The following is a 14,054-nucleotide window of genomic DNA, read 5'->3' on the forward strand; positions in this document are numbered from 1 at the left end:
ACTGATACCTTCTTGCTGAGGACCTAGATTCCATTCCCAGCATCCATGTAGGGGCTAACAACTGGTTGGTTAACTCCAGTTCCAGGGAATCTGACGCCCTCTCTGACCTCCACAGGCATTGCACAACATGGGCATGCATGCAGACAATATACTCATACACATAAAATAAAAATAACAAACCACCACGCCTGGCCTATTTTTTTAATTTTTAAAATTATTTTTATTTTATGTGTATGAGTGTTATGCCTGCCATGTATGTAAGTGTACCTGTGTCATGCAATGACTACAGAGGTCAGAGGAGGGTCTGGGATCCCCTGGAACTGGAGTTGCAGACAATTGCCAGCTGCCATGTGGGTGCTGGGATTCAAACCTGGGTCCTCTGTAAGAACATCCAGTGCTCTTAACTGCTGAGCCATTATCTCTCTAGCCCCATTCCCCTTTATTTTCCCCTCTTAAATGACAGAACTTCATTATTTATTTTGGAAGCTTCTTGGATGTACCTGATTAGATCAGTCACTAGTTTAATAAGATGACTACTGCATTTGGATTTGTAACACATATAAATTCAGCAATAGCTAACATAGGAATTGGCCCTTGGACCAAGGCACACTCAGCCCCAAACAGTCCAGCTCAACAGAATACCTGGAACTCATTCAGAAACTGTTTGAGAACAGATGTCAAGGACCCTAGTAGTTTTCAATCTTTGTTCTGAACTAAAGGAAGCTTGTATTCAACTCTGACAAACACCTTTGCCAATGGGAAATCCCCCCACATGCAGACACTCACTCAGTGTGCAGGGGAGAAGGGGAGGAGGCCAGCTAGCTCTTCTGGCTGTGGCCTGAGACTCGAGGGGAAAGGGATCCTTACGTCCTTGGCTGCCTTTGGATCCGACACACAGGCGAAAGTGATGTCACAAGTTGAAACGACTTCAGCGGGGGTTCTTCCTAGGCGGGCCCCCTCCTGGATGAACAAATCACACTGCAAAAGTCACAGATCCTAATGTGAGCTGCATGCAGTGCACAACAAACATGCCGGCCAGGCCAGAGATATGTAGACCAATCAATCTCCCGGCCAGCCTCCCCAAAGGAGGCTCAGGCTGGGGCCCTGGGACACCAGAGTTGGAAGTCTGACCTCTTAAATTAATTAAGAGGGCAGGGACCCTTAGAGCAGACTGTCCTGTGTTTTTGTGAACATGGCATATAGAGTGACAACACAAAGTGTCTGCTGAAGGCTGTCAGTTTGAGGAACAGGATGTCAAGAGAACCTGTGCCTAGCCCCTCAGTTCTGGCAGAGCTGTGGCAAAACCAGCATTTACAGGGGGAATGAACAGGACTGCTTCCAAACCCTGCAGTCAGCACTTCTCAGGGTCTCAAACTTCTAACTTCTCTAAAAGCTAAAATCACCCAGAATATCCTATAATAAAACAGACTATTTCTTCTTTTCATAAGCAGTTGAAATAATCAGAATAATCTGAGCATACTATTTTGTAAGCAAGTTTTTAATGTTTTGTATGATACACATTTATCCATATCATTATGGTCCTTTATAATTTTCATGATAGTGGTTGACTGTAGAAAATTTCATGGATAGCTAATTTTTTTTTGGTCTTTTTGAGAAAGGGTCTCTCTGTAGGCCCAGCTGACCTGGAACTCACTATGTAGACCAGGCTGACCCTGAACTCACAGGGATCCACCTGCCTCTGCCTCCAGAGTGCTAGGCTTAAAGGCTGACAGATAACTTTTTTTTTTAAACTTTCTAAATTAATTCTCCGTGTGTGCATGTATAAGGAGTGCATGTGAAAGTCAGAGGATAACCTGTGGGAGTCTGTTTTTTCCCTCTACCATGTGGATCCCAGGGACTAAACTCCAGTTGTTGGGCTTGGTGGCAAGCATCTATTCTTACTGAGCTATCTTGCTGGCCTCAGATAAACTTTAAGGTACCCAATGGCTCCCTTGTTTGACTTTATCTTTAATTATATGTGACAACAACAAGTATCTTTACAAATACAAAGTATGGAACAGTGGCTCATTCCTATAAATCAGGAGACTGAGGCTAGAGGATTGTCAAGAGTTCAAGGTCATCCTGGTCTACAGAATGTGGACTACTATGCGACTGCCTCAAAAAACCCAGAAAACAAAACCCAAAAAAATAAACAAAAAAATCCCCCAAAGAAACCAACCCAAAAATCCTAATTTTTTTTTTTTTTTTTAGGAAAAGAAAACCACAAAACTAACAAATAAAAAAGGGGTAATATACGGAGCTGGGGAGATAGCTAAGTGGTTAAGAACCCTGGATGTTCTTGTAGAAGACCCAGGTTCAGATCCCAGCACCCACAAGGCAGCTAAGAACTGTCTGTAACTCCAGTTCTAGGGGGATCCAACGCCCTCTTCTGACCTCTGCGGGCACTGCACTTCCATACGTGCAGGCAATACACGCATATACATAAAATAAAAAAAATAAATATTTTTAAAAAGGGGTAATTTTTGGAGTCCCAGGGATCAAAATAAGATTAACAGGCTTGGTGGCAAACACCTTCACCTGCATCTTGCCAGTCCGTATTTGCCTTTTCTTATATACTTGTATGATCACAAGTATTTCTAGTTGGTAGACCTTTCAATGTTTACTTTTTGTTTCAGGTGAATAAATTACTGATATTTTTCTTCAATTTTGATTGCTTATAGACTCGAAAAATCTAAATATTCAGTTTTGTTTCATTTTATTTTTTATTTTTTGGTTTGTTGTTCTTTACAAAGAATAAAGCTAGTAACTGATGTGGAATAAATTTTACTAAGTGGTAGGAATATCATCTTTGAAAATTTCTAATTGGCTGTCATGAAAACACTTTTCTAAGCAGCCTTCCCTTTGCTATTCCTCCCTGACAGTAAGCCTCCCTTGCTAGAGTCCAAGACTGCCCAGTGTACTTGCAGGGTGGAGGCTCTATGGCAATCATCCAGTAATGAACTTTAGGTTATACTTCTCACCCATGTAAGAGGGTTCTCCTCACTATGGGTCCTACCTTTTAGATTTTTTTTTGTTGGTCTTTTTGAGACGGGGTCTCCCTGTAGCCCCAGCTGGCCTGGAACTCACTATGTAGACCAGGCTAGCCTTGAACTCACAGAGACCCGTCTACCTCTGCCTCCCAAGTGTCCTACCTTTTAAATTTTAATTAAATTTGTGTGTCCATGTTTATGGCTGCACATGTGTGTGGATACTTGTGTACATGTATGTGGAAGCCAGGAATCAACATCTAGTGTCTTTCTCAATTAGTTTTTACCTTTATTAGCAATATTTTAAATTTTAATTTATTTTATGGTTATGTACGTATGTGTACCATCCTGCCAGTTTCTCTTTCTTAAAATTTGTGACAGGATTTCTCACTGACTCTGGAGTGTACCAACTGGACAGATGACTCAGCAAGCTCCGGGGATCCTCCTGTCTCTGCCTCCTCTATGCTGGGATTACAGGTGCCCAGTAAGATGTTCAGCTTTTTACATGGGTGCTAGGGATTTGAACTCAGGACTTGAGTGCATTGGCAAGTCCTTTATTGACTGAGCCATCTCCCCAGACCCAATTATTTACTTTTTGGAGAGGAAAATAGGTCTATGTGGTATACCACACAAGAGCAGTGGGCATAGCAGTAACAGAAAAACCACTTGCCCTATATATTTTGTTTACAGTGTCTTGATCTGTAGCTCAGGCTGGCTCAGGAACTTGCTAGGTATACTAGGCTGACTTTGAACTCATGGCGAGCCTTTTGCCTAAGGCATGAGCCACCATGCCCAAATTTACTGCTCCTTTTTTTTTTTGTCTTTTTGAGACAGGGTCTCCCTGTAGCCTCAGCTGGACTTGAACTCAGAGATCCGCCTGCCTCTGCCTCCCAAGTGCTGGGATTAAAGGTGTGCGCCACCACACCTGGCCATACTGTTCCTTTTTTAAAAAATGAAAACCACATTTCTTGTTATTCCAGAAGCACCAGTGGATCACTCCATTTTGTTGTTATTTTGAGCTGGGGGTCTTGCTGTGCTATGTAGAGCAGTCTGGCAGTTTAGTGCACTTGGAATGCCTGGGCTCAAGGAATCCTCTTACCTCAGCGCTTGGTACTATAGGCATGTGCACCTGGTTACAGGATTATTTACAAAAAAGGTTTCTTTACATTTATTTACTTAGTAATATGTGTGTGGGGTGTGTGTGTGTGTGTGTGTGTGTGTGTGTGTGTGTGTGTGTGTGTGTGAGAGAGAGAGAGAGAGAGAGAGAGAGAGAGAGAGAGAGAGAGAGAGGACAACCTGCTGGAATCTATCCTTCCATTATGGGTCCTGGGGATCAAACTCAATGGACAGTCTTGGTGGCAAGCACCTTTACCCACTGAGCATCTCTATAGCTTCAGAGGACCATTTTATCAACAGCTTTAAAAGCAGATTCCAAGGGGATTGCTATGGGATAGAACAGCTTTTCCTTTTTCAAATATTTTATTTATTATTTTAGAGGACCATTTTATCAACAGCTTTAAAAGCAGATTCCAAGGGGATTGCTATGGGATAGAACAGCTTTTTCTTTTTCAAATATTTTCTTTATTGTTTTTACTTTATGTGTATGTGTGTATGCCTGCATGTAGGTAAGTGCACCCATGTTGTGCAATGCCCAAGGCGAGCAGAAGAGACTGTCGGGTCCCCTGGAACTGGAGCTATGGGCAGTAGTTAGCTGACACGTGGGTGCTGGGATGTGAACCCGGGTCTTCTGCAAGAACAGTGTTCTTAACCTCTGAGCCATTCTCTCTAGCCCCTAGAATGGCTTTCCAACATAGTCTCTGCTGGGTCTGGGGTTGAATATTCTAGACCACCTCTATCTATTGCCACCCACTTTTAATCAAGTGCTTGCTTTGTACTTCCCACAGGTGCAGACAAGCAGACTGTCTTGCCCAGGAAGGAAGGTAAACACCACGTCTGTGACTTGAATTTGGGTCTGTTTGACTCTAACCTAAATCCTTAGATGCATCATTTTCCTGCTCAAGTTATCTAATCAAGAAAGAGGGCAGGTAGAGGCACTTCTATCAAGGGGAAACATTCCTGTCGGCACACATGCCCAGATATCCTGCTTCCTCTCACCTAGAGCAGTAACAGTCCTTAGAAGAATGATGGAGCCACAAAAGCTCCTAAGAGGAGCCTTAGGATCTTATCTGGTCCTCATAGCACCTACCCAATGCTCCTCAACTGAGGCTTGAACAACCTTTGGCACTTGTTTCCCCCAGGCCTCTCAATGAACCAGTCGTTTCTCTATTCTTGAAAAGCATTTGATCGAGCAAAAAAACAATTTGGGGGTGGTGGTGGTGAAGGAATCCAGGACCTTGCTCTAGAACCAACCTCCATTTCAGGTCTTAGAATATTTCTGTTAATCCAGTGCCATCATTCAGCTCCAGCACCTTCTTCAGCAATCAGCTCTCACTTCAGCCCTGTAGTTACTTATCAGTCATGGGGCCAACAGTACTTCACTGTGAACACATGGGCAAGCTCACAAATGTATGCTTAAGCACACCACATGTCTCAGGAAGAAACCACTCTGGGTCTCTGGTCCTCACTTTGCTTCACTTAGAGGAGAATATGATGGGAGTCATGGCCTCTCTCCACTAGAGAAGGTGCACATTAAGATCCGGAATTCCATTTCTGGATACACACTGGCTCCTGAAGTCACAATACCACCTTAGGTAAGACTTTGAAACAAGGTCAGTAAGATGGCTCAGGAGGTAAAAGTGCTTGTCACCAAGGCTGATGACCCGAGTTCAATCCCTGGAACCCACATAATAGAAGGAGAGAACTGACACTGAAAACATGTCCTCTCACCTGTACACGTGTACCCATATACATACACAAAATAAATGTAAATAAATGTAATAGAAATATAAAAAGAATGTCTAAACATATGCAGCCCTTGCTGGGTGTGGTGTTGCATGCCTTTGATCCCAGTACTTGGGAGGCAGAGGCAGGGAGATCTCTGTGAGTTCAAGGCCAGCTTCAGCTATAGGGAGACCCTGTCTCAAAAAGACCAAAAAAACCCCCCACCAAAACCAACCATACAACCAACCAAACAAACAAACCATAAGCAGCCCAACATAGCCTCTTAAGTTTTGATAAAATCAAACATTCAACTCTGTAGCTATACTAGCCACATTTCAGTTTCAGAGCCAGTGGCATACAGTGGCTCCCCGACCAGGCAGCAGACACAGTAGCAATCTATCACAGAATACCTTGCTTTACAACTGCTCAGTGTATGCCACACATCAGATATGGTGCAACCATTACAAGTTGAAGCTGCCAGGTGTGGTGGTGCATACTTTTAGTTCCAGAACTTGGGAGGCAGAGGTAGGTGGATTTCTGAGAGTTTGAGGCCAGTTGAGTCTACAAAGTGAATCCCAGGCCAGCCAGGGATACATAGAGAGACCCTGTCACAAAAAAACAAAACCAGGGACTGGAGAGATGGTTCAGCAGTTAAGAACACTGGCTGTTCTTGCAAAGGACTGGGGTTCAAATCCCAGCACCCACATGGAGGCTAACAACCAACCATCTGTAACTCCAGTTCCAGGGGATCCAATGCTCTCTTCTGGTCTCTGTGGCCACTGCACGACACAGGTGCACTTACACACACTCAGACAACACACTCATATACATAAAATAAAAATAAAGTATTTTTTTAGAAAAAGGAAAAAACAAAAACAAAAAAACCCCAAACCAAACCAAAAAGGATGGCGCTGATCTGCCTACGTGTTCCATATCAACAATACTTACTATATTCCCCTAATGCAACACACACATGTACATACATGAAAAAGTGACACAAAGCCCACCATAACTTGCCTCACATGATGGTGAGAGGAAATAGCCTTCATTTTATACCAAAGGTTATATTTGCATTCTTTTTTTTGGTCTTTTTGAGACAGGGTCTTCCAGTAGCCCCAGCTGACCTGGAACTTACTATGTAGACCAAGCTGGCCTTGAACTCACAGAGATCCGCCTGCCTCTGCCTCCCAAGTGCTAGCATTAAAGGCGTGCGCCACCACACCCAGCTGCATTTGTATTTAAAAAAAATAATAATAAATTTGTGAGTTCAAGGCCAGCCTGGTCTTCACAGTGACTTCCAGAACAGCTGGGGCTACAGGGAGACCCTGCCTCAAAAAGATCAAAAAAAAAAAAAAATTTTTTTTATTATTTTATGTGTATGAGTGTACTGCCCTCATGTATGTGAGTGTACTCGTGTTGTGCAATGCTGTGGCAGTCAGAAGAGGGCTTGGATTCCCCTGGAACTGGAGTTAAGGATGGTTCATAGCCGCCATGTGGGTGCTGGGAATCAAACCTGGATCCTCTGCAAGAGCAGTCAGCGCTCTTAACTGCTGTGCCATCTCTCCAGCCCTTATGTGTGTGTGTGTGTGTGTGTGTGTGTGTGTATGTGTGTCTCTGTGTGTATGAGCATTATGTGTGCAGGTACTTGCAGAGATCAGAGGAGGGCATTAGGTCCTCTGGCACTGAAGTTAAAAGTGGTTTTCAGCTGCCCAAGGTGGATTGGGAACTGAACTCTGGACCACCTTAGGAAGAGGTACATGATCTTAACCACTGAGCATCTCTCCAGTTTATTATTTGTACTATTATTATTTTTTTGGTCTTTTTGAGACAAGGTCTCCCTGTAGCCCCAGCTGTTCTGGAACTCACTATGTGGACCAGGCTGGCCTTGAACTCACAGAGATCCGCCTGCCTCTGCCTCCCATATTATTTGTATTTTTAAAAAAATTATTAAAAAAGATTATGTATATGAGTGTTTTGCCTGCATATAAGTAAGTGCACCACATGCATCCAATGTCCGCAGAAGCCAGAAGAGGGTGTTGGATGCCCTGGAACTGGAGCTACAGGTGGTTATTATCCATTATCAAGTGGGTTCTGGGAATCAAACCCAGGTCCTCTGGAGAACAGCAAGTGTTCTTAATGGCTAAGCAAACTCTCTAGCCCCCATTATTGTATTTTTAAAACAATGTCTCACTGTGTCAACTTTCTATATAGCCTAGGCTGGCCTAAAATGCAGAAGCATCCTCATGCCTCAGCCTCCTGAGTACTAGGATTACAGGCATGTGTCACCAAATCTGGCTACCCATTGAGTACTTTTAAATATTTAGTTTCTACAATGTCCTATATATCCTCCTGCCTGGACTAAGTTCAGCTTTTGCTTTACTGGGTACAGAACATTGAGTAGAGATACACAGATGTCTACCCCCAGTTAACCCACCCTCCAAGGCCCGACAAGCTCTACCCTCAATACTTACTTTCTCTGCAGTCCGGTTCCAGACAGTTACTGTGTGACCCATTTTTAGCAAGTTGGAGACAATGCCACTTCCCATTAGGCCAAGGCCCAAAAATCCTATCCTGAAAGAGACAGAATGGTCAGTTCAGGCAAGAAGTATGTCTTTCCTGTGGCACAAAGTCATGATGTGATCACACATGTTTTTCTTTTGGGGTACTAGGCATCAAACACAGGGTTTCATGCTAGGCAAATGCTTTACCACTGAGTTATACCTTAAGCCCAACAGTGTACCTTTTCTCCTCCATGGTCTATAAGCAACCCTAAATGCATATGGCCATGTCTAAACCCTTGATCACCACAGACTTGGTGATCCAAGCATGACTTGGATGGCTGAGACAAATCTTTTAATTGTGTGTCCCTCCTTTGATGCTCTAATGGAGTGCCTGAGCTTCAAATTCTACTCCAGTGACAAAGTACACAGTTATCTTCAGCTCTTGAATGGCTTCCTGATCAGCCCATTGAGCAGCAGACTTTCAGACCACTACAAAGTATGCCAAAGCCTGTAAGTCGCAGAAGCAGCATTGTGTTCTGAGCCAGGCAACCTCTTCACAACTTCAAGGACTAGGACCAGTGCGCACTGCCCCTTCCTATCTGTTTTCCCAGGCTCTCACCTTTGACCTACCTACTGGTCTCCCCCAAAACATCATTCCCAATGCTTTCTTTGTGACCCCGCATGACTAAAGTACACACGGTACAGTTTGTCCATCTTCCACCTACTCCTTGCTGCCCATGGAGAACTTGGAGGATGCTTGCTATTACTGTTATCTTTATATACAACAGAGACCTTTATCTTTCTCAAATGTCATTTCTGGTTCTTCTACTGTGTGTGTTTGTGTGTGCACACACAGGTCAGAGGACAATTGTGGGTGTCATTCCTCATTTACTATTCACTGTTTTTTTGAGACAAGATCTCTCACTGGCCTGGAACCTGCCAAGTACACTGGCCAGTGACCCCTAGTGATTTACCTGTTTCTGCTTCCATAGCACTGGCATTAGAAGTGTGCACCAGTACGCCCAACTTTTTTATACATGGGTACCAGGCATTGAATTCAGGCCCTCATGTTTGAGTGGTAGATACTTTATTGACTGAGCTATCTCCCAGACCTTTTTTTTTTTGTCTTTTTGAAGCAGGGTCTCCCTGTAGCCCCAGCTGTCCTGGAACTCACTATGTAGACCAGGCTGGCCTTGAACTCACAGAGATCTGCCTGCCTCTGCCTCCCATATGCTGGGACTACAGGAGTGTACCACCATGACCAGCCCAGACCATTTTTTTGTTGTTGTTGAGACTGGGTCTCACTCTGTAGCCCAGTTTGTCCCAGAAGTATATATATAGCTCAGTACACGTGTAGCTCAGGCTGGCCTCAAACTTCCAACAATTTTCCTGTCTCAGCCTCCTGAGTGCAGAGATTACCAGTGTAAACCACCGAACCCAGTTGGTTCTTACACCTATTTTGTCTTGCATGGGAAAATGGCCAAATAATTCCTTTTTCTACATTCAGAAATTCTGTTTTTCTTGTTTTCTATTTGGATTTCCTCCACGCTTTCTCTGATATTCCAGATTTCCCACATTGACCCTGTGTGCACCCTTTCCATACTTTTAGTTTTCTAGAATCACAGTGTCTGTCACCCTTGCAAATGGCTCCTTTACCTGAGGCTCCCCTTACTCCTGGCTGGAATTCCCACTGCTCATAGCCTTACAGTCTCAGCATATATGACATCATCTGACTCAAACCTACCACATTCCTCACCAAAACAGGGTTTCTTGCCCATAAGACCTCAGGTTTTGTGCTGAGGTTTAAAAAACAAGTAAAAGCCAGGTGTGGTGGTGCATGCCTGTAGTCCCAGCACTTGGGAGGCACAGGCAGGCAGATCTCTGTGAGTTCAAGGCCAGCCTGGTCTACATAGTGAGTTCTAGGATAGCTGGGGCTACAGGGAGACCCTGCTTCAAAAAGACAAAAAAAAAAAAAAAAAAAAAAAAAAACATTTAAAAACCCTCTGTAGTCCAATTACCCCTAGGATTCTATATCAAGATATGTTAACTCTTTCCTTTCCTTCATGTTCTAGGAAATTCAACAGACCTATGGATGAAGCGTCTGGATTTCTAATGTGACAAATGACAGTCTACCAGATCTTATGGTGTCAGTGTAGATTAATGTGAACTGGTTGCTTTGTGGCTGAGGGGACAATCAAGGTCTTGGGAGAGAGCATCAGTACTCAGTCCTTATCCCTGTTCTGGCCCTGCTTTGTTAAAACTAATACAATCTGGGCTGGAGAGCTGGTTCAGCGGCTCTTACAGAGGACCCGGGTTTGATTCCCAGCATCCACATGGGGGCTACGAACTGTCCTTAACTCCAGTTCCAGGGGAATCAGAAGCCCTCTTCTGACCTCTGTGGCATTGCAGGACACGGATGTGCTCACATACATGTAGGCAATGCACTCATACACATAATTAAAAAAAAAATTAATACAATCCTTATTAAAAAAAATGAGACCTATCATTTGTCCCTAGCCCCAATTTTTGTTTTGGCCTTGCTAAGCAGCCCAGGATGGCCTAGAACTCGTGATCCTTCTGCCTCAGCTTCCTAAATGCTGGGATCACAAATGTGCACTACCACATCTGGACTCTGTCTCTCCTTTGATTAGCACCTAACAAGTTCCTATCTTTTTTGCACTTTACTAGTAAATTCCAACAGTTTAGAGTATCATAAAAGTTGTACTGTTTTTAGTCTGCATAAGAATTTTATGGAAGGGGCTGGAGAGATGGCTCAGCAGTAAGAGTACTGATTGCTCTTACAGAGGATCTGGGTTCGATTCCCAGCATTCACATGACAGCTAACAACTGAGTCCCTAACTCCAGTTCCAGGGGATCTGACACCTTCTTCTGACCTCCACAGGCATTGCATGACATGGGTGCATTTACACACATGTAGGCAATATACACACATAATAAATGATTTTTTAAAAAAGAGAACTGTATGGAAGGTACAAACTAGAAATTCAGACTTGCTTTGTTGCTCAGGACATTCTCTTAGCAAAGAAACCCTTTCCACCAAGTGACTATAGACTCAACTGGTCCATAACGAAGGAGCAAAGGTGAATCTGGAACAAATTTTTACCCTCAGAGAGGGTAAAAAGCAGCTGGCAGGAGCAAGGGAAGGACTAGGTGACAAGAGGAAGAAACGGGTTAAAGCAAGACAATGGGCTTTATTCCCAAAACCTTCATCTCTCCTGCCATGGCTAATGTTGGAGATCCCATGATGGATTTACTAATCCATTGTTTGTAACTCCTAATTAGCAGGAGCAGCTGTGGTACGAAGGGTAGATCTGCTACTTGCTAAGAAACAAATTCTTGGGGCTGCACCCCACCTTCTCTACCAAGTGAGAAGCCCTGGCCAAGATGGAGGCTAGTGATGATACTGTACAAGCCACTTTCTAGAAGGTTCAGAGAACTTCTGAAATCCTCAGAGACTCAAAGGCAGTTAAAGAGCCAAGTTGAGAGCCTGTTCTGAAGGGGAGAACCCCAAGAGGGTTGTATGTGATAACTTCTGCCTATGACAAGTGAAATTAGTCTCAAATTATCAGTGGCCTGGACACTGATTATTCTTCAGGGCCACTTCGGTGTCACGTCCCCAGCTCTATCAGAATCCAGAATCCCCAAGAGGCCTCCTCATCCAATATCTTACTTTTTGTCTGTGGGTGTGATGCTGCCGTTCACAGCTGTGCTGTCTGCTGCCTGGATGGAGGTTGAGCCAGTTTCCTAGGGACAGGAAGCATAATCATCCAGCAGTTTGCTCACTGTGAGACCCCAAGTGAAATAAAAATGAGAAGGCAGGGAGCCTACATACCTCTTCACATATTTTCAACTTCTTTGTGATTGCTTGGTAACAGACAGCTGGCTAGTAGAGAGGGAGGAAAAAGATTGTTTAAGTGTAACAGTTAATAGGTTGTCATTGTAATTTCCCTAAAAGGTTAGGCCTACAGTGAGAAGGTAAATACAGCAAAGAGGTATTTTTCTGGAGTCTATAGGAGACACTAGTACCTCATCAATTTCCATGCAGCTCTGTAAAGGTCTTCATCTGACCAGTACACTGGATATCAGAGGTGACAAATCATGTGCCCAGTTATGGCACTAGTCAGTAGAGCAAGGCTGGAACCTGGACCTGCCAGACTCCAAAGCCACAGACTGCCATGGGATCCTTCTGAGGGGCTGGCCCAACCCCTAGCCTCACAAACTTTGGTAAAGCTTCCTGCTGCAACCACAGGTCTTGAAGGCCATCCTGACCACGGAGTCATAGGACATGGCACCAGGCAGCATGGGGGCTGAGAGCATGTGTGCCCAACTCCTTCTTAGATTCTAAAGGCAACTGCCAATATCTCAGACACACAGCTAAGTTTTATAGGCTTAAAAAAAAAAAAAAAAATCTGAACCTGACTCCCTCGTGGGCCCACACTGTCACTTTGCTGGTTTTTCTGGCATTCATAGGCAAAATCTACTGGTCCACAGGTCTGCCCCAAGTGAGCACTCACCTTCTCAGTTTGGCTCAGCAGGAAATGATGGAAATGAGGATCTGCATCTTTGACGGGCTAAAAGCAGAAGACAAGGGTTAAATCAAATGAGGTGCCTTCTACCAAGTCACTTGCCCAGGAGTGGGATTCCCTCCTGCTGCATAGCCTCTCCAACCTGGTCTCCTTCAGAGCTGTCTGGAAGCTCCTATTTCTGGCCTAAGTCTTTTTTTACTTCCTGTACTAGGGACTGAACCTAGGGCCTCACTCATGCTAGGCAAGAGCTTTAGTAATAAGCTACATCCCCAGCTCTCTTTTCACTTTTATTTTGGGACAGAATCTAAGTCACCCAGGCTGGCCACTCTGCAACTCTGGTAGGCCTTGAACCTGTGATCTTCCTCCTTCAGCCTCCTAGGACTACATGCTTGTGCCACCAGGTCTGGCTCTGGCTTTCATAAACACCTGTTGTTCTAGCTAAAGGAAAACTGGATTCAATTGGGAAAAGATAGAAGTTTCTGCCAGTTTAGGATCACTATAGTAACTCTGTGCAAAAATATCACAAAGCTTTCCTGAATTTTGGTGATGAGCATTCACCAAACATGCAGATGACTCAGTGGCACAAGCCACAGTGATTCCAGGACTCATTCACTTTTAGGGCTCTGACCTCCCTGGGTCTGAGGCCAGATCCTCATGAACATTGGCTTCTAACAGAGAATTAGAAGCCAATGAGTGGTCATTCTTCTAACAGAGAATTAGAAGCCATAGAGTGGTCATAACTACAGATCTTCATGGCTATTCATGCCCTATGCTCACGAACAGGTACCGGCAGTGTTAGGTAGTGTGACCCATGCTACCGAATATAAAGAGCTGCATTAGCTGGTCTTGGTGACTACCTAGAATCCTAGCACTTGGTAAACTGAGGCAAGAGGATCTTGAGTTTGAGGCCAGCCTGGATCACAGAGCAAGACCCTGTCACGAGACAAAATAACCTCTTTCAATCCTCCCTTAGAAAAAGCAGTTCCAGGGCTAGAGAGATGGCTCAGCAGTTAAGAACACTGGTTATTCTTGCAGAAGACCCAGGTTTGAATCCCAGCACCCACATGGCAGCTAACAACTATCTGTAACTCCAGTCCCAGGGGATCTAACAGCCTCTTCTGACCTCTGCAGGCATTGCAGGACACAGGTGCACTTACCTACATGCAGGCAATACACGC

At 44.2% G+C, this 14,054-nt stretch overlaps 1 protein-coding gene across 2 annotated transcripts in view; it reads right to left on the minus strand.

Annotated features, from left to right (window-relative positions):
• The window catches only part of Glyr1 (glyoxylate reductase 1 homolog), a 41,951-nt gene that overhangs the window by 8,368 nt on the left and 19,529 nt on the right, over positions 1 to 14,054 (minus strand). The window contains exons 7-11 of one of the 2 annotated variants that reach the window (XM_008846550.2): positions 12,865 to 12,921; positions 12,183 to 12,233; positions 12,021 to 12,094; positions 8,300 to 8,399; positions 868 to 978 (exon numbers count right to left, since the gene is read on the minus strand). In XM_008846550.2, the coding sequence (XP_008844772.2) occupies positions 868 to 978; positions 8,300 to 8,399; positions 12,021 to 12,094; positions 12,183 to 12,233; positions 12,865 to 12,921 (393 nt within the window). The remainder of the gene's footprint in view (positions 1 to 867; positions 979 to 8,299; positions 8,400 to 12,020; positions 12,095 to 12,182; positions 12,234 to 12,864; positions 12,922 to 14,054) is intronic. The other variant, XM_008846555.3, reaches the window with a different exon arrangement.

The sequence above is a fragment of the Nannospalax galili genome, unplaced genomic scaffold (genome assembly GCF_000622305.1).
Source record: "Nannospalax galili isolate Female #2095 unplaced genomic scaffold, S.galili_v1.0 scaffold471, whole genome shotgun sequence".
NCBI classification, from domain to species: Eukaryota; Metazoa; Chordata; class Mammalia; order Rodentia; family Spalacidae; genus Nannospalax; species Nannospalax galili.